General features: G+C 41.2%; 2 protein-coding genes across 4 annotated transcripts; both read right to left on the bottom strand.

Annotated features, from left to right (window-relative positions):
• Positions 1-261: 261 nt before the first annotated feature.
• coq3 (coenzyme Q3 methyltransferase) lies at positions 262-8855 on the bottom strand. Its single transcript, XM_031740254.2, has 6 exons — positions 8467-8855; positions 5799-5936; positions 3935-4034; positions 2463-2714; positions 1578-1737; positions 262-1112 (listed from the first exon to the last, which is right to left on the bottom strand). The coding sequence occupies exons 1-6, from the start codon at positions 8658-8660 to the stop codon at positions 940-942; spliced, it is 1017 nt and encodes a 338-aa protein (XP_031596114.1). The 5' UTR covers positions 8661-8855; the 3' UTR covers positions 262-939.
• A 1811-nt stretch (positions 8856-10666) lies between these two features.
• Positions 10667-17034, bottom strand: pnisr (PNN-interacting serine/arginine-rich protein). Of its 3 annotated transcripts, none has more exons than XM_031740290.2 (12): positions 16924-17033; positions 16326-16434; positions 16023-16199; positions 15685-15920; positions 15163-15328; positions 14592-14782; positions 14332-14472; positions 13983-14082; positions 13332-13385; positions 12725-12919; positions 11529-12624; positions 10667-11008 (listed from the first exon to the last, which is right to left on the bottom strand). In XM_031740290.2, the coding sequence occupies exons 2-12, from the start codon at positions 16411-16413 to the stop codon at positions 10975-10977; spliced, it is 2478 nt and encodes an 825-aa protein (XP_031596150.2). In that variant the 5' UTR covers positions 16414-16434; positions 16924-17033; the 3' UTR covers positions 10667-10974. The 3 variants fall into 3 exon arrangements, with proteins under 3 accessions (XP_031596150.2, XP_031596149.2, XP_039475339.1); XM_031740289.2 differs by having other exon boundaries at positions 11529-12627; positions 16924-17032; XM_039619405.1 differs by lacking the exons at positions 10667-11008; positions 11529-12624; positions 12725-12919; ... (1 more) ...; positions 13983-14082; positions 14332-14472 and having other exon boundaries at positions 14641-14782; positions 15749-15920; positions 16924-17034.
• Positions 17035-19888: the final 2854 nt, after the last annotated feature.

Genomic DNA, 19888 nt, shown 5'->3' with positions numbered 1-19888 from the left:
TCTGTGCTGCATATGGACTAGAAGTGCCCAAGTCCTCAACCACAAAAGGTGGTTGAGAACAACAGGACTAAGGGCATGTGGGACTTCCACTTCCACATAGAAGCTGCCGGCAAACCAAGCAGACATAATGTAGTGGTTGTTGACAAGGAACGGAAGACCGCAGTTGTGATAGATGTGGCAATCCTATCTGACAGCAACATCGGGAAGAAGGAGCTCATGAAAATGGAGAACCAGGAGCTGAAGAAACATCTGGAGCAGATGTGGAAGGTAAGAGCATTTTTTTAAACAGTGAAATGTCAACATTTTTGAAATTTCTGAAACAGTCATATTTCTGGTCTCTTTAAGACCATCATGCAAGCATGACTTATTGTCTGCCACAGGGAGATTTGTATTATGTAATACTTCCACATGAGACCAGACCCCTTATAATCCAACAGGAAATGGCTGCCCCTCCCCTCTGTGGAGACAAAATATAAATTTATATTAACATCTAAAAACCTGAAATCATGTTTGTTTGGTTTTTGTTAGCACTCCAAATAAATTACATTTTTCACTCTCATGCTTTCATTCTTGAGAAATCAAACTGATGTGAGGTCAGTTTTAATGGAGGATGTTGCAAACCTTTAACTATTCAGCCTCAAACACCACACTGACGCAGAACAGCATATGCTGAAAATGATTACACAATTAAAGGATGCACCGTTGCTTTACACAGCTTATCAAACACTAGGCATGTATTCAGCACTCACGCAGCACAGCGCAGCATCAATAGATCTGCCAAATGCAGCACATCTCTAATTCTATCTGCAGGCAGTTTGTCCCTTTCCTTGAATAAACTCAGTCTCATGTGCTGCGTCACAGCTGGCCAACAGGATGTCAGGGCCGCTCGCGTCTGAGTTATTATTTCTCATTTTTGGATTTCTTCTCAAGTGGCGTGGCTCAGCTGCGAGTTTCTATGGTGTGGTCCTCTGGGTGGAGGCTGCTGTCCTCAGCCTGTTTTCTCACTTTGACAGCGTGGAGGGCGTAGTTGATGGCAGTGCTGTCGGTCCAGCTCCAGGCTCCCGACAGGGGGTTGTACAGCATTCCTTTGACAGACTGCACCGAGAAACCATCTAACAAAGAGAGAAGACACTGAAGTCAACACAAAAGGCAAAATTTGATTTTTTTTTTTTTTTTTGCACTTCTGCACATGAATTATGAAAAGAAAAACAGAAATCACACACACACCTCAGTTCTCAAATCAGAAGCCAGCAGCAGCCATTATAAATTATTATATTCCTTTATTAAGAATTTAAGTAGAATATTAATTTAACCTCAAACTGAAGCCTCCAAAAATGAGCTTTGCAGACAATTTATGGACACAGAAATCCTCAAAATTTGTGCCGTTTAAAAAACTTGTACATCTTGCAGCGACCTGTTGTAATATGGTATATTTACTTAGTTCCACAAAGATTTGTCTGCCTAATTATTTAAAAAACAAACAAAAAAAAAAACAACAACAACAAAACTTTGCATTATAGTCTGTTTTCTATAATCAGGGGGAGCTTCTTTTTTTTCCTCCCTCCAAAGGGACTTACGAGACTCCAGGAGGCGCTCCAGGTCTACCGGGCTGACAAACTTCTCCCAGTCGTGGGTCCCGTTGGGCACGATGCGCAGCAGCTGCTCCGCTACAACAATGCCCAACACGTAGGACAGGTTGGTTTTATTTATAGTCGTGATGAAGAGTGAGCCACCTGGCTGCACACATGGAGCAAAAATGGAAAGGTTTGATTCATGAAATATAAATTAAACAGACTGCGTTACTTCTGGAAAGACATTTCAAGACACCTCTGCAGGTGATACACAAGGGAGGAGCTCTTCTACGAGAGGCAGCAGGGTATTTATAGAATGGATTTAAGGCTTTCAGAGGACAGAATCCAGCGCGCAAGACCTGGAAGGATGCCAAACCTCAAAGTTCAACAAGGCCAAGATTAATAGGTTGAACAGGAGAGGAGAGAAAAAATAAATAAAAGCACAAGCATCAAAAAAAAAATATATGTATGTGTGGTCAAGAAAAGTACATTTAAATGTTTGGGTTTTTTAATGAAAGTGCAGAAGAAAGATTTAGACCAGAGAGAGAGAGAAAGAAGTCCAGTCATGACTTAACCACGTGCATTAAGCTGTTTTTTCCCTCTCAGCTACTTTTGGCCCACTAACCCAGGATATTCTGACCCTCAGGCTGCAGTATGGACCACGACTTTCACTGAAACTTTTCAATGATAAGTACAAGGCACACACAGAAAAACACAGCAGGTCGTCCACAGACCCCATCCAGCCCGCTGCTGACTCACCCGCCCATAACTGTCTAATTCAGAGAGAGGGAACCTCTACCTGATATGCAAACAGAGGTGTAGTATTAATACATAAGTATCCAAGTCAAGGTATTAACAAAAAAAACAAAATAATAAAACAACAAACAGCACCTTTAGCACTTGGCTGCAGCAGAAGGCAAACGTTTCCAGGTCAGCCAGATGTTCCACAACCTCAGACGCCACCACAGCGTCAAAGTGTCCCGCTCCTTCATCCTCTCCTCCTGAGAGCTCTTCCAGGGTGCACACCTGGTAGGACACCCGCTCACATAGGTCCGGGTCAAAGGACGAATGCAGCTGGGCGGTGCCAATGCTGTTTTCCACTGGATCTATACCCAAAACTTTAGCTCCCAGACGACCCAGGGGCTGGAGGAGGATGAGGAGCAGAGAACTGCATGTCAAACATTTTCAAAAAAGCTGAGCCGAATATGATTCACTTAAAAGAAGAAAAACAAAAACATACAAAAATGATAAAGGCAAAAAGCTGGGGGTGTAATAGGTTGCACAGATTTGCTCCAACTTGTCACTCCAAGTAACAATTCAATTCTGGAATATAAAAAAATTATAAAAAATGAGAGAGAGAAAAATTTCCTGACTTCCATCATTAACTGCATCCACACTGGCTCATAACCTGTCCATCTTCATAAGAAGAACTAGTAAATGAGGACTGTTGTTTTACATGCAGGTAAATACAGCACAGTGTAGGTCAAATGAGAGTTATTTGAATTCAATGTTAGGCTTTTATAATATGTCTAAAACATGTCAATTAATACACAAAAGATTTTGTGGCTGTTGAGTAAAAAAAAAAAAAAAAAAAAAACTAATGAAATTTAAAACAATATTAATCATGGCAATAATGCATGATTTAATCTCCACAACACCCTGTGCTGGTTGTGTAAAGAGAGTGGGGAAAAATATGCAGTAACAAGCACTAAATAAAGGTTTAGTGTGAACGGTGCCCTCTTGTGGACAAAAGCTAAACATCCAAGTCTGACTGAAGAGCTTTTTCGCCCAGGGGCCTGACATCCATCCTTCCGCTGCTGATCCCTTGTGATGGTAGGACTGTTAGCTAAGAGACGGCCAGACACACAGTAACAGTCACAGCCTTAACAGGCGCTCTTATCATGTGTGTCTGTGTCTCGATAAGACAACCTGTGTGACAGAGCTGTGTAAGAACAGGACCTGATTTTGTCTTCAGAGATCACACAGCACAGCTGGTGAGTCCTCAGCTCACATCAAAGCTCCGTCCCGGTCATGCAGCTATCAGCGCTAACAAACAGATAAACAACTGTAAACGACCGACTGTCCGATCCACCACGCCGTGACCAGTCAGATCAAAGCAGAACGAGCACTGGGCTGACGTTGAAATGTTTATCCGGGCACAGCTGCGTATGCATGTGAGAAGCCTGGCACCGAAGCACATCGAAGGCACATATTTACGCTGCATGAGGGAAGAAAAGACTCAATGTGACGTGAAAGGTAGCAATTGAAACAATTGCGCCCGGACAGATTATATGTAGCAGGAAAGATGCTTTTCTTTGGCGCTGTTGTTTGCTCTGAGTCCGCAGCTTTCGTACACTTTTTACCTCTGTGAGCAGGCCTCCTCCACAGCCGACATCCAGGATCTTCAGTCCTGCGAGTGGCTTCCCGGGATGGCGTGCTCTGTGCACATTCAGCAGGTTATCCCTGTGCAAGGAAAAAATATATAAAAATATATCTCCCATTCCCAAGTCTTCCAGATATTTCAGAATACTCTACAACAGACCTAACGTAAAAGAACAGTGGGCAGATATGAAATTGTGAACCTCCAAAGTCTATGAGAAGCTGCTTAGCATGAGGAAGTGTAGGGGTAACTCCATGCTGTATTACACCATCTTCTCTCAAATCGCCCCGAGCAACAGTGTCAGCCAGCAAACAAACATCCTCACCTCCTTCCCAAACATGCAGTCCGACAGCCTCCTGCCTGAGGCCCGAAACATGGGAACAGGCTGAGGCCTGACTGCACATCATGCTCGTCATTAAAGCTCTGCTAAGGTGCCAAAATATACTTACATCCATCTAACTACCTCCTCGCACTAACACCACCCAGACAGAGCCAGACAAAAGCTACTGCTGAACTATCAGCACGTGATAAACCATTACTGTTAGCATGAACTCAGTGATTATTTTCATAAAATTTACTTTGACTTAATGAACCAAAAACCCCCAAAACAAATTCAGTCTCAAACCTGAAGTATTTCTGAGTGTTTTCAAACTTTATATTTTAGAAACTGTGGATAAACATTTTGTCAAACAGGTAAATTTGCATGCACAATGAATAAAAAGTCAAATAATGACCTCTACATTTTTTCCCTATCATACTGTGTTCCCTCACTTTGGTGATGCTGGTAGAGTAAGCCATCTATCACGTGGATCCAAGTATCTCCAAAAAGTGTTCAACTTCGTTGAGATCAGCTGACTGTGAAAACTGTAACATATGGTTCGCATCATTTTCATAATAATCAAACCTTTCAGTGACCCACTCATGTCCCACGGAAGGTTACAACTGCCATCTTGGAAAAGACCACTCCCATCAGGACATAAATCTGTTTCTTCATTGCAATGATTTCCAGTGATGATGGAAACTCAGATTTCCTCACAATACAGGGCAGATTTTTTTCCTTTAATTTGTCACGATTGCATGTATAGTTATGATTCACTCTATTGCTGCCTGTGTAACATTTTGAGGACAAAATAGAAGTAGACCACTTTGCTAATAACTAAGACAAATCAAACTTTAAACCCTGTTTTGTTAAAGACATTGCATTTGGTTACTACGCTGGGTATCTGCACAGATCCTGAGTCTGTGTACAACACCATGTATTACAGAACTAAAGCACACACTGAAACAGTGAAGAAAATAAGGCACCATGGCAGGATGAACTATCAGAGTCGCAGAGCTCCAGCAGCAACAGTGGCAGCACTGCTGCTGTCTCTCATTTCAACTTGCCCTGTGGGCAAAGTCTTATTGGGCAAATCATCCCCACTCAGACATCATTGACACTAGATCTGTCATACTGTCAACATAAGCACACACATCATCATCACCACCACCACCACCACCACCACCAAGATCCCAGGATGGGGGAGGGGAACACAGCATTGGGCTCTTGGCTGGATGGCTGTCATGATTACAGCAAAGGGTCCCGAACAACAGATCCTATCAATCAAAACAGCCCCAGCCGACCCCCAAAAACATGCACACGTGTAGAGCCAAAGCAGCTAAAACACTATTGGCTGAAAATGTACTGATATTTGGAAGAACCCTGTCACTTTCAATTTCTCTTATTTCCTTGTATCCTCACAAGTTGCTTTCAGATACCACGAGGCCGCCCAGCTTTCCTTTGGGTTATGTTACGTTGACACCATCTGTTGGCGCCTCTGATGATGATTGACGGGCGGATTGTGTACCGTATAAAAGGCACCCTCAGGTCGTTCATGGCGTGAAGAGCTGCAAATTCTCCCTGTTCATCCCACCACTTGTTGGCCAACGACTGGAACTTCCTCAGTTCATCAGGGTCCACAGTGCTGTGAGAGGCTGACCGAACGCTGCATGTGGAAAAAAACAAACAAACAAACAAACAAACAAAAACTGGCATTAAAGTGGAAACAGCCAAGCCAAATAAACAAGGAACCAACAGAAGACTGTTCTATAGTGTCGATAATAAATAATAAAAATCTCACTATACTTTTGGATTCAAAATTCTTCTCCAGAACCTGCAGCTGAGTAGCCCAACAGCTGTGTTGAGTGTGTGGAGTCGAGCTGTTTGCAAATGTATTCCAAAAAGTATACACAGTGCTTCACTTGTTCCACATTTTGTCATGTTAAAGCCTTATTACAATATTGACTCGATTAGTTTTCACGTAACACCTCATAATGAGTAAAAAGGTTTGCTTGAAATTCTTGCAATTTTATTAAAGAAAGAAAAAAAAATGCCATGTAAATGCCATGGAAGTATTCAAAGTCTTTGCTCAGTATGATGCTACACGCTTTGCACACCTATCTTTGGGGAGTTTCTCTCATTCTTCTTTGCAGAAACTCTCAAGCTCTATCAGGTTGGATGGAGTGGGGGTTGGTACACAGCTATTTTCAGATCTCAAACTTCAATCATGTTCAAGTCTTGGCTCTGGCTAAAGTCACTCCTTTGTTGTTTTGGCTGTGTGCTTAGGGTTGTTGTCCTGTTGGAAGATGAACCTTTGCCCCAGTCTGAGATCCAAGGTAAGGCTGACTAGTCTCCCAGTTCCTGCTGCCGAAAAACATCCCCAGCATGATTCTACCACCACCAAGCTTCACTGTAGGGATGGTATTGGCCAGGTGATGAGCGATACCTTGTTTCCACCAGACATGATGTTTAGCATTCAGGTCAAAGAGTTCAATCTTTGTTTCAATTTCAAGAATTTTGTTTCTCATGGTCTGAGAGTTCTTTAAGTGACTTTTGGTAAACTCCACATGGGCTGTCTTGTGCCTTTTATTGACAATTGGCTTCTGTCTGACCCTCTCCTGTACAGGCCTGATTGGCGTAATGCTGGAGAAATGGTTATCCTTCTGGAAGTTTCTCCTCTCTCCAGACTGGAGCTCTGTCAGACTAACAATCGCTTTCTTGGTCACCTGCCTGACTCATGCAGAACTTCTCCTATTTACAGATGATGGTGATATTTTTGATGAAGAGTAATTTTTCTGTAACCTTCTCCAGATTTGCACCTCAATAAAATCCTGTGTCAGAGGTCTACAGGCAATTTGTGCTCTGACATGCACTTTTAACTATGGGACCTTATTTAGACAGGGGTGTGCTCTTCCAAATCATGTCAAATCCATTACATTTACCACAGGTGGACTCCAATCAAGTTATAGAATCATCTGACAGATGACCAGTGGAACCAGGATGTACATAGTGTCATAGCGGGGGCTTTGAATACATATATAAACATATTTTTTTGCTATTTTTAGTAAATTTAAAAGAATTTATGTGGAATTTTATAGGTAAATAATGAATTTAATCATTTTGGAATAAGGATGTAACATGACGAAACACCAGCAGTCGTGTACTTTCTGGATGCACTGTGTTGGGCTATGTACCAATATCAGTATCATTGGCTCTCATATGTGAACTTACTGTTTTTCTTATCCTATCCAGTATTTTGCATTATGATGTGCTCATCATACTTTGGACATACTGAGTGCAGTAAAACTGAAGAAAATGAGTTAATCTAACAAGCAAAATACCAAGTCCTTTTGTTACTGACATCAAACATATAGTTTCTGAAGAAATGCAAATTCTAAAAAAGGTACCTGTGCTGGTATTTGACCCTCAGTATCCATTTCATTCAGTTCATCTGGCTAAAACCAAGTAAAGATGTGTAATTTTTTAAAAAAACGTGTAAAATGGTTCGGTAATGATGCAGTCTCTGGTGACGTGCAAATTTTTACAAATGCTGAATTGTGCCGAATTTTGTTTTTTAGTTCATGCATAAGTCACATGCTCAAAATGATATCACTTGAGTAAAAGAAAAAGGCTGCATTTTTTAGTGTTCTAAAAAAATGTAGTGAAAAGTGTTCAGCCACAGGACACATGAAGTAACGCTCACTGACTGTGACTGTAAGCAATGAATCGGTTTATTTGTGCAGAGATAATCTGCTTGGAAGCCTTTCTAATATTTTACCGTCCACAAAGATACTCAACTTTAAGATACTTTGACTCTAAGGCAGTGCATTGGAGGAGCATCACACATTTCACGAATCAGTCCAGTTCATTTAACAACATGACAAACCTGACTATCTTTCTGGATGCAAAAAGATGCTTGTATTAAATTTCATAGTAGTAATTAGAATTATTTCCGTAACATATTTATGATGCACTATGTATCAGCTGTCCAGAGTCGTAGTGCTATCAGGGTGAGCCTCGGACCTCTGAGTCTAAGCAGTAGCTGTATGCTGCTAAATTTCACTGGGTTTTACAGTTTCATTTTTTTTTTTTAATTGAATACTGATTTCTAGCCTTGCTTCCAGCCGCCCAAATATTCTTATGCAATGTGGCACTGTAAAGGAAGGTGTCACCCCACGAGTGTGTCTGCTAAATACCCGTTATGACGGAGCACAGCGCGTCGCTCTATCTCCCGACAGGCGCTCCTCTGCAGCCACAGTGTCCGCTGTTTACACACCGCAGTCCAGCTGAACCCGCTTCGACCTGCGGCCCTCTGGACCAGGCCGCAAACAGCGGTTGTTTTAAGGCAGTGCAGCCCTAACATGAGGCGGCCAAACTTGTTGGAGTACATGTCATAAAACCATCGAGCTACTAGCTACTGTGAAGTTCATAACAAACAGTCTTCTTCGTCTTTGGAGTTCAGCGTCGCCGGTTTTCCTTCTTCTTCTACGCTGAGATTTAAGCGCAGCTCTCACCGTCGCTGTTGCACTGCCGCCCTCCTCTGCTTTTGGAGACGAGCCCACTTCCCCACTCTAGTTTCTCGGGCCTCTCAGGTAAAACCAGCGAGATGCTCCCCTACAATGTAAAGCCTGCTTCCAGATTACAGTTACTATTTTCAGTTTCGTCATCATTAGCGATTTACCGTTGACTATCTTTTTCAATTATTCCTCACTTCCTCTTGAGCTGCTAAGGACCCAGTGTCTCTGCCACTCTTCATTTATTTATATTTTATATATTTAATTTTATGCTATGCCAGTTTTCTTTTCCGACTGCTTGTTTCTGCTCTGTGGTATTCGAAAATATAAATATGAGCAGTAAAAGTATGCCAAGTTCTTCCTTAATTGTTTAAAAATTAAAAAGTCCCAGTTGAGACCTGACCAACTGGACAATGTAGAGTCTAATGACTTTGGTTAGTTTCATTTGTTCAATACACTTTTTTACCCAGTAATCACTTGCTGGTTAATAGGATCCATCAGTAAAGAAATCGGATATTGCAAATCACTCACTACAAATCAGTGTTTGCACAGCATGAAATTAAAGTTCGACAGCTTTCTGTTTGTTCCCAGTTTTTTTGTTTTTTTTAATTTATGTTTTAAAATGGGTTTGTAGGAGTCACACTCTCAGTTATAATGCCTGATCAAAAATTTAACTATAGTTTCTTTTTTTTTAAGTGCCAATCATCTCTGTACAAGCAGAAAAAAAAGTTTACTCATTGGGGAAAAACAAAAACTGATAACTTCACTGGCCAATCATATGTTACTGATGACTATTTTTTACTACTAGGGTGTAATTTGTGATAACTAGTATTATGTTCACATGTGGAACAAAACAATAATATCAACTATGACAAGAGTGTTTCTAGCACAGTGGAAACTGAGTGGTTTGAGGGACGTGAGATGAGGATTTTTGTGTTGACTATTGTCTCCAAATTCTAAATTTGATTAAGCATTTAACCTGCACATGCTTAAAGTACTCATGTGGTACACTAACCTGTGCTCCCCATTTGTCAGCACTTGGACTCAAACCCAAGCATCACCTTTCAGAAAACTATCTGGATGTGCTCATGTTATATTTTCATGTTCCAGGATTTAAAAAAAAAAAGAAGGAAAAAACCCCCAGAAACAATGGTGTACCAAACACTGGGCATGATTTTCAGGCTCAGCTGAGAACCTTTAACAATGTGTTATGTAAGAAGTGAAACTACTGAAGTGTTAACATTATTTTATATTGAATAACTGTTTTTCAGTTTGACCAAACAAGCAATTCGATGCTTTAAACAGAAACCATTATTCTAACTACAGCATCAAAAAATAGTTTTTTCCCCAAAGTCAAAGTTCTTATACAAAACAACCTTTTAGATTTCTAAGAGTTACATTTTGATGTTGTAGATCTAAATTGATTTGATTAAAATAACTTATTTAATCACTTAAATATTGCTGCATTGCTTTATCTATAACAAAACGGCAACAAACTTGTAGATTTAGTTTAAAAAGTGACACTCTAAAACTTTAAATATATGGTAAGGAATACAAAGTGCACCATTTGCAGTACCTAGTGGAACAGAAGTAGCATAACTTGTAAATACTTATGGACAAAGCAACCGTTCTTCAGAAAACTGAGAAAATGTTTTAAGTTGCGTTCTACCATTCATTCTATCAATGCATGGTTTTTGCATCACATGATTAACACTACTTCAATCCAGCAGCACTGACCGCTGAACACATGCAGCCTTAAAGTATGAATTATTGTAATCTCAGAGAAGTAGCAGGATCCTGCTTTGTATGGTTAAGTTTAATGCAATTGTAACACGCATCATTAAATACTGTGTTAGTAAATACTGAATTAAGGTCAGAGAGGTAGTGAGGCAAGACAAGGAACAGTTTATTAGACATCTTACAATAACTGGAGAAAAAGTTAATCTTTTTTTTAAAATATACACAGTTTCACTTGAGTTTTTTAGTGTGTAATTAAACTGTGCATGATAATGGAAACTCCTACCATTCAAACTTGTTCTTCAGGCACACTTTAAAAAGAACATATTTACAGTAAAAGAAATGTATGAGGGGGTTTTCACCTACACAACTGCCTCTATAATGAGACAAGCCTGTTCAACTCATGGAATTTAAAATGGCAAAGTGCACAGATCAGGACAGTGACTGTGCTCCTCAGCGTCTGCTACGACGGGAGGGAGACGTCGACCTGAAAGAAAGGCATGAACACGACATTATTCCTGCACTAATGACACTGATTGCAGTGCACAACAGAACAAAACACGTTTCACCAAACATACTGTCAGACTATAAATACGGCAGAAAACTTCCATAAAAACTGATGTTATACAAATTCTACAGATGCAAATTAAACTGCAGAACATGGTGAAAAGACACAAATTTGTTTGTTTGGCTCAATTTGATATTTTCGCCCTCTACTTTGGCCAGGAACCAGACAAATCAGGCAGATGTTCTAGGGAAGCGGTACTTGCTAGTATTCAGTCATGGCATATTTGCATTTGACATAGAAAACCGTTGTGAGAGATTTAAACCTTTAATTCATGAGACTTGACTTTACACAGTCAGGCACATGTAGCTGTATTAGACATTAAATTTTCATAACAGCCAACATTTTCCTCTCAGCTACTAAAACAGATCAAAGACTCGAGAGAAATCACAATGAAAACAGTATTATACAGTATTTTGAAAGAGAAAAAAACGAATACTACCTTGATCGCGACTTAGACTTGTGTTTGCGGCTTGCCTTCTTACCAGACTTGTGAGATTTTTCCGTCGATCTTGAGCGACTACGTTTGGATTTCTTATATTTCTTTTCCTTGCTAACTTCAGGGGAGGGGGATCTACTTGAGTCAGAGTCTGAGTGCCTCTTGCTAGCTTTGGCCGAGCCCTTCTTGCTGGCTTTACTATCATGTCGCGAGTGCTTGTCAGTTTGAGAATCGGTTCCTACCTCGCTCTCTTTCCTTTTCTTCGATTTGCCATTCTCTTCACTAACTACAGAGCTCCCCTTTTCCTTCTCCTTTTCCCTCTCTTTGGTCTTTGGCTTTTCCTTCTTTTTATCCACCTCTTTGTCTCTATCTTTATCCTTCTTTTTCTTGTCTTTCTCATGGCTACGACTCCTTTCCCTCCTCCTCTCTCTGTCTTTGCTAGAGGCCTTTTGTTTATGTTTGCTGCTGCGACTATAACTGCTGTCCCTGCGTTCCCGGCTCCTTTTCCTCTCTCTATCCCTCTCCCTGTCTCTGCTGCAACTGCGACTTCCTCTGGCCCTCTCTCTGGCTCTGTCTCTGGACCTAGATCTACTCCTGCGACTCCTGCGCTCCCTGGAATCACTGCGATCTTTCTTGTGGCGGCCTGATCGCTCTGCACTGCTCCTCCTCCTGTCCCTGCCCTTCTCACTGCGATCACTACGATGCCTGTGTGAGCTGTGGCTGCGGCTGCGCCGCCGGGTTTTGTGGGATGAGGAGCGACTACGTCTCCTTTTCCTTCGCGGGGAGGAAGATCGAGAGGAGCTACGGGAAGATGCTGAGGAAGAAGATGAGGAGGAGGAAGATCGACTGCTGCTGTGGCTGGAGGTGGAGCGGGAGCTGCTGCTGTGACCATTGGCGGGAGAATCGCTGCCGCCTCTCCCTGATCGTTCCTTCCCTCTGCCTGAATGCTTTACCTCACTACCCTCCCTCTCACTACGGGACCTGCGCCTGTCTGCCAAGGGCTCTGCCTCCCTCTCTTTCATGTCCTGTTTGTGTGGATATTCTGACTGAATCTCATCATATTCCCCCCTTTCTTTACTTAATCTCTCTTTTGCCATCTCTTCTGTACAAACAGAAAACAAAGACTCAGGTTAAAAGTGAACCCAGAAAACACCAGTTAACTAGTAACACACATTGCACAAACGTCATTTAATATTTACCGCGTGCTAGCAGCGCCTCCTGAGCTTGTTTGTCTTGCAGCAGCTGCATCTCCCGCTCTTTGCGGCGGAATGCGTCCTGCTTCTCCCGGATGCGGTGACGTAATTCTTCCTCATCTGTGTCTGAGGATTCGGATCCTCGGACGCTACGGCCATCCTCATCCTCGCTCTCATCTGAACCATAGTCACCGAGCCCGCCTGCCACAACAGAGCCCCCAGGTTGTTGAGTGTTGGAAACTGTTAAGATCCGCTCTCAAATCAGGTTCCACTTATGAAACCACTCAATCCAAACTCAAGGTCCCCATGAAAGGCACTTAATCTTGTTTAACTTTATACTTCACACCAGTAAACCTCTTATTAACAAAGAGTACACATACAGCTCTTAAACACTTTCAACAGTCTGTAAAGTCTTTGAGAGCATGCTTCTAATTTCAAAGCACAGATCTAAAAAGCAAGTCAGATGCCACTTTTGCCTTAAATAGTAGCAGTGAAATATTGGGTGTCACGCCTTGTGCCAACAGGTTTTCCCACGTTCCGACTAATAACCCCGACTATAAATCAAAGAAATTTCCCTTCCCTCCCCACCAGTGACAGAAAAAGGGATACTCACTGAGACCGGTCAGAGAAGCCAGTGCACTTGACTGTGCCAGCTGTTTTGCAGGAGCTTTGATTCACATCAACAACAGGAACAACATGTTAAAACACATACTGCCATTTTCTCAAAGGCAAGAGTCGCTAGAGAAAGGGATGGGGGCCACAGATAAAGCACTATTCACAAGAGCTGCCATTGGTAACAAGAGAAAAAAATATAAAATAAAACAAAAGAAATGGAGAAAAGAGAGAGGGTTAACAAACAAACTTCTGTCACACATCCAAGTCAAACAGTCGGACAGGAGCGAAAGAACCAATCTGTACTAATGCACAGACACTTCACTGGAGGAAGTCTCTTGTATCTACAGGTGAGTCAGTGCTGAGACTTTATTCAGTCTTACAGCCATTCAGCAGCACCTCCAATACCATGACAGGTTTTCAATACTGTTTATGACAAACACTGCTCTGCTCTGTCCTGATGCATTAGCAGAGAATGGTTGGAAATGCATATCAGACAGACATACTCTGATGTATGCTGCTCAGTCACCCTCACTTACAGGGTTTTTCAGAGTAATTTTAAGAGGCACGTAACGAATTCTGTCCAGATTTAAACATAATGTTTTTGTGACAAGCAGAGATAATGCAAAAAGAGGAAAATATAAGACCAGACCTCGAGTGGCTTTCCTGTGAGTATCTCTAGCCACATGCAGGATCTCTTCATTTGTGACCTCGAGAAGGATCTCTGTCAGGAGTGTTTTTGTCATCACCATCTAAAAGAAGGAAAAATTAACAAACATCTCAATATTTTATCAATTTCTACAATTAGATTAAAATCAAGCATTTAAAAAGGAGTCAACTGGACGTTTTTGGTTTGTAAACACATTTCACCTCTACAAATCAGAAAAGACGTCCAGTTGCCTCCTTTTCGAACACTCAAGACTGCCATGACCTGGACTGAAAACCTACACAATCACACTCAAATCCAACTACTTGAATGTAATTTGAAAGTTCAAACTGACCAGCTGGAATTCCTTTTCCTCCTCAGTCATTTCAGGTTCACTGTCTTCTGCAGGGGGCGAGGGACTCCGCGCAGAAAATTCTTTCTTTAGTGAAATCTTTTCTTCGTTGTCATTATCATCATTGCCCTCATCATCACTGTCCTGATGCAAACAGAAGAGAAGAATGAGTTTCAAACAAGAAAACATAGCCAATCATTGCTACAGATAAAGAGGAAAAAAACAAAACTATTTGCAGTATGGGTCTTAAATGAGTTCCTTACAAATTTACTCTTGCGGGGCAGACGTGGGCCATCACCCCCCTCATCGGGCTCATGGCCTTTAACGTCGTCTTTTGCCATTTCTGCACGCTCCTTCTCCATCCGCTCACGCTCCAGCTTCTTTTGCTTCTCCCTGTCCATCTTTTCAAGACCTTCTCTGATCCATGCAGGTAGTGTGCGTCTCTTTACAGCATCTGGAGATCAAACGTGTTATTCACATATATTTTACAAACGATTAAACTATTCCAGTACAAATCCATGTACACGAAGAAGTTGTTGTATTAATATGGTGCATCAGTTAGTTTCTACGGCTATCACCTATTTAAATTTGACTCTTTTTTTTTTTTTTTTTTTTTTTAAACAACCAAATTTTTATAAATATCTTTTGTATGCATATAAAATGAAGCCAACACAGGTGGAATAAGGACTTCAATTATTTAAACATATAGTCATCTACTGATATTTATCTCATACCTCAATACATTTTCTTGAAATGTTTCTAGAGTGTTCAGGAATTTAAAAAAAAAGAAATAACTAAAAAAAAAAAAAAAAAAATTCAGACATAAGGACTCACCTAATGGTGCTGCTGGGGCCTCAGGTTTGACAGGGAGCTGGATAGGGGATCTTGGCCTGTCTCGAAACCCAGGCGGTCTGGCATCTCGTCTGTTCTGAGGAGGACCCTGCCAGTATGGGGAGTGGAAGCCTGCTGGTGTCGGCGCAAAGGATGAGGCAGCTCCATGCTGTTGAGAGACAGCACAAACTCAAAATTAAAGGCAGTTCTAAGTACTAAAGGTCCTGTTTTGGCAGTCACTAGTTGTGGGGTTGCTGTTGTCTTTCCCCACTCCTTACTGAGCTAAAAGGTATACTTGGGTTAAAAGGGGAAGAGAAAAAAAACTCAACAAATAAAGTAATAACAAACCATGCTGGATCCTCAACAAGCCAACACTTCCTCAGCACAGCATCAAGAAAGCAAACGACTGATACGCCTAGATGCTCGGACCCGGCAGAGTGTCTATGGATTGCTCCTTCTCGTGCTACTTGGCTGTCACACTAAAACCAAAACGCTTCAACAGTTTCTACCGTAGCATCTGCATACCTGATAATCAAACTGGTTCATGGCCATGGGGGCCATGGCGTAGCTGTCGGGCTGTGCCCCATACCCATGGCTGTTCTGGGGGTAAACCCCATGGTGGGCTTCAGAGTTGAATTCCACGCTGTCCTGGCTGTTGCTGTCCTCGCTGGGGTTCACCACATCCATTGGTCCTGACCCTGGAGGGATCCAGGCCTGTTCAGGGGGTGGAGGAGGAGGGGGCTGGCCATGCATTCCCCATTCTGTTAAACACAAAATACTTAAACAAGCCACAAGAGAAATCTCCACAATTTCTTTTGTTTTTTCTAGGGGGGGAGCCATGGCTCAAAGGCTTAATTGTGTACCTGGTTGCCACATTCTGCCAAATGCTGGGTCACCCTGAAAGTTGCTGTGATTATTCTGTCCAACAGATTCAAGGCCTGGGATTTCCTGACCATTGGGCTGGATGTTCTGCTGCTCTCCTCCTGTAGACTCTTTTTGGGCTATCCATGCCTGTGCCAGGGCCGCCCAGTCCACTTGACCTGGACAAAAGTGCATTAAGACTCTAGTTGCCAGTACAGTTTTTGAATCCATTGTAAAATATTTAGATTTTTTTTTATTGAGGGAGCAAAAATGCTTTTTGTGGTGCATGAGCATCACTCACTAACCTGGATCATGCTGATGCTGAAAAGACTGCATCCACTGCTGCTGGCTAAGAGGCCATTGCGGCCAGGGCTGTCCTCCCTGGTCCCACATTGCTCCTTTCACGACTTACACCTGAAACATCCAGATCAGCTACATTTAATATTATTGTGCACTCTCAACATGGAGAGGTGTGTCAGTGTAGAATTACACTAGCCAAATGGCAATGGAATTGCAAGCTGCACTAGAGTGCTAACGCTACCTCAAACTGACCGGCTAGCTGTACGTTGGGAGACACTTCCCTCTTAACGTTAGAACGCTACCTAATGTGAGCCATTGTGTCGTTACGTACATACGATACTGAAATTAATTCGGGAATGGTGCTTTGGGGTTTGTTTTTGGGTTTTTTTTTTTTAATTAATTAATTTTTTTTTTTAGCTAAGAAAGCTTAGCCATGCTAACGGGAGCTACTATTAGCTAGGCTGAGTCTGAAAACCAGCAGTTAGCACCGCATTTTTCTCAACGACCGAGCAAAGGTTCACTCATTTAAATTAGGTCATAATGGGAAAGAAGAGTGGATGAAATTTACACTGAAGCTGTGCTTTGAGTTTACAGAATTCCCACCTTTGCCTGACGGGTTCGCTCCAGCGATGCGGTCGCAAATCAAAATGGCTGTACAGGCGAGCTGCTCGGAGGAAGTACGAAAGAAGAACTGCTGCCTTCAAACTAAATAGGAAAGTTACAAATCATTCAGTATGCATGGTTAGTATAAGTTTGCTGGAAGATTTTTTGAAAAGTCGAAGAGATACTCAATCTAGTCTCTGACTGTATGTGCAATACAGTGCTGGGGAACTTAGTGCGTGTTAGGGCATTCATTCGTCCTATGTCAAAAAAGTTGAATTTGTTGTTCTAATTTGAGGTTTTAAATACATTTGATGAATTTAAATTCTTTAAATTTTTGTAGCTGTCACGAGTGAATTTCCTAACCTTAAATAATAGTTTTGTTTTCTAAACTTGAATAAATGGGATTAAACTGAAAATGAAACGGAAGAAAATAAGTCTTTCCACGTGGAAGATTTTCTGTACGAGCAGCACGTGAAGGCAGCACGCCAAAGGCTTCAGATGGTGATGTCAGTGTGATTTTAGCACCCATTTATAGCTTGCGTAGTTTTCATGTAACTGGAATGCCGAGATGCCTTTCAACTTACGCCCTCATAGAGGGTATAGAGAATGTGCCGCAATGTGCATTCAGAGCCACAGCCATTTGGATTTGAAACAACAAATCTACCCAGGGCCTTCCTGTTTGCAGGGGCCCTTCTAAGTCTGTAATGAAACGTCTATTTTTGTTTCCGACTGCTCGTTTCTCTGCAGTTCTTCTTCTACTTATTATTATCAAGCTCCCTGACAAAATCAGCTGAGTGAGCGAACTTACAAAATTAGAATAGAAAAAAATAAAATAGCCTAAAATAAAATAATGAAAGGAAATTGAAAGAAAGCAAACTGTGGGACGTCAGTAGTTGATTTTCTTTCAAAAGAAAGGTGGGAAGAGTACAACTAACAGAGTAAGAATGGTTTAGATATCAGCAGTTGTTATAGATAGTGATGAATGTGTTCATGTATCTTTTTCTCCTTGTACCATGTACACCAGCATGCCTGTTTTTATTACTAAACCACCCAACATATCTGAACGACCATCACGCTTCCGTATTAATTTTGATAATATGAAGTCAAACAGTCAAACATATCAGATCATTGCCCAGCCTAATTTAATCTAATACATTTTAACATAGTAGGCCTACGCAGCCATGTAGTGTACAGTTTCAACACCAACACTTTAAGGCACTTGCTTAATTCTTCACAATCATCAAGATAATTCCATTATTTACAATCATTATGGTGACTTTGGTGATCTGGTTGGATCTTTGATGTGCCTCAGCACCAAAACGGCTGGAAAACAGTATAAGGCTGTAAGCAGGTTAGCCTAATATCAGTCCTGTATGCTTCATTCCTGTGGAGGTTATGTCTGTGTAGCAGCTCATGAGGCTTAGAGGTAATCTGACCAAAATGACAAAGACTAAAACTGAAGATGTTTCTTGCACATTTTTTATTTTAATAGTTTCCAAAGTATAGATCATCAGTTATTATTATCATTTTAACTAGTTAAAATCTGCAGAAAATAATTCATTTGTAATGAATGAATATTTTGCACAAAAAGCAAAAACTACATAAGATTATTTTGTCTCTGTTTATACTAAATAATGATATCATCAAACTGAACTGGAGCATATTTATATAGCGATCTATTTTTTGAAAGAAACAAAGTTCTCTGAGCCTCGTCATTTTGGCTCTAGAAGAGCGTGCAGAGCGGACACAGCCATTTAACATCAAAGACTTCTTAGCTTGAAAATTTTGTGGTAGGTTGGTATGCGTAGTTTTTTTCCAATAAGACATTTAAATTGAAACACTTCATTGTCAAACACTTGATTTGTATGCAGCCACAGATTGTACATTTCACATTTCAATATTTTATTACTGTTCAAGATGCTGGGTCAAAATTTGGTTCTTCCTAATTTGTGTTCTCTTTTTGAGTATTTTTGACCTTCATTACTTCTTAAGTACAGGAGATACCCACATGAAATTTGCACAGCTGTAAAACAGCTGTAAAGCGCTGTTACAAACGACAAGCAAATCAATTTCACACCCAAACCAAGTGGCAGAGCTTTTGTTTCACAAAGCATTTTTTAATAACCAACTTTTAGCATCAGTATCATTGGGAATATCATAGGTTTAATAGCAAACAGCACCAGTTTAAGGTTTATAATATTGAGTAACAGAAGAATGAAGCAATGTTGGTATTCACATTTAAAAAAAAAAAATAACTCAGACATATTTTAGATTCTGAAAATTCTTCCATTCATTTTCTCCTGCTTAACCATTTCAAGGTCACAGTTGGGCTGGAACCCATCCCAGCTGTCACAGGGCAAGAGGCAGGGTGCACACCCAGACAGATCCAGCCCATCACTGGTCTGATGCAGAGCGGAGACAGCCATTCAAGCCAAGTTAGAATCACCAGTTAACCTTACCCCAATCATGTCTTTGGACTGTGGGAGGAAGTTGGAGCACCTGGTGAGAACCCAGGCATTACATGGAGAGCATGCAGACTCCACACATGAGATTCAAACCCATGACCTTGATGTGATGTTATGGTGCCATCAAATGCACCACAGTTTTTCCAAAATTTCCACAATTGGAGCACACACAAGAGGTTTAGTTATTTCCATAGAGTTTCATTTGGATTCAGGTCAGGTGATTGGCTGTGTCATTTTAGCAGCTTTATTTTCTTTCTCTGAAACCATTTGAGTTTCCCTGATGGTGTGTTTGGGATCATCATCTTGCTAAAACACCCCCCTGCCTTGTTTCATCTCCATCATCCTTGTAGATGAAGCAGATTTTTAATCAAGAATGTCTCACTATATTTTAACCATTCATCCTTCCTTCAATTATATGAAGTGTGCCAGTGCCATATGCTGAGAAACCACCCCACACCATGATGTTCCCACCTCCAAACTTCATTGTTTGTATGGTGTTG

Source organism: Oreochromis aureus, linkage group 11 (genome assembly GCF_013358895.1).
Source record: "Oreochromis aureus strain Israel breed Guangdong linkage group 11, ZZ_aureus, whole genome shotgun sequence".
NCBI lineage: Eukaryota > Metazoa > Chordata > Actinopteri > Cichliformes > Cichlidae > Oreochromis > Oreochromis aureus.
Note: the sequence above shows the minus strand (reverse complement) of the source record. Positions and strands in the feature narration are given on the sequence as shown.

Coding starts and splice junctions, on each gene's coding strand:
- coq3 (XM_031740254.2), bottom strand. CDS start 8,660: ATGTACTCCAACAAGTTTGGCCGCCTCATGTTAGGGCTGCACTGCCTT. Junction 1,738..2,462: donor GCTGCAGCCAAGTGCTAAAG/GTGCTGTTTGTT, acceptor CCATGTGTGCAG/CCAGGTGGCTCACTCTTCAT. Junction 1,113..1,577: donor GGAGCGCCTCCTGGAGTCTC/GTAAGTCCCTTT, acceptor TCTCTTTGTTAG/ATGGTTTCTCGGTGCAGTCT.
- pnisr (XM_031740289.2), bottom strand. CDS start 16,413: ATGTGGGACCAGGGAGGACAGCCCTGGCCGCAATGGCCTCTTAGCCAG. Junction 15,921..16,022: donor TGGCAGAATGTGGCAACCAG/GTACACAATTAA, acceptor TGTGTTTAACAG/AATGGGGAATGCATGGCCAG. Junction 13,386..13,982: donor TCACAGGAAAGCCACTCGAG/GTCTGGTCTTAT, acceptor TGTGAATCAAAG/CTCCTGCAAAACAGCTGGCA.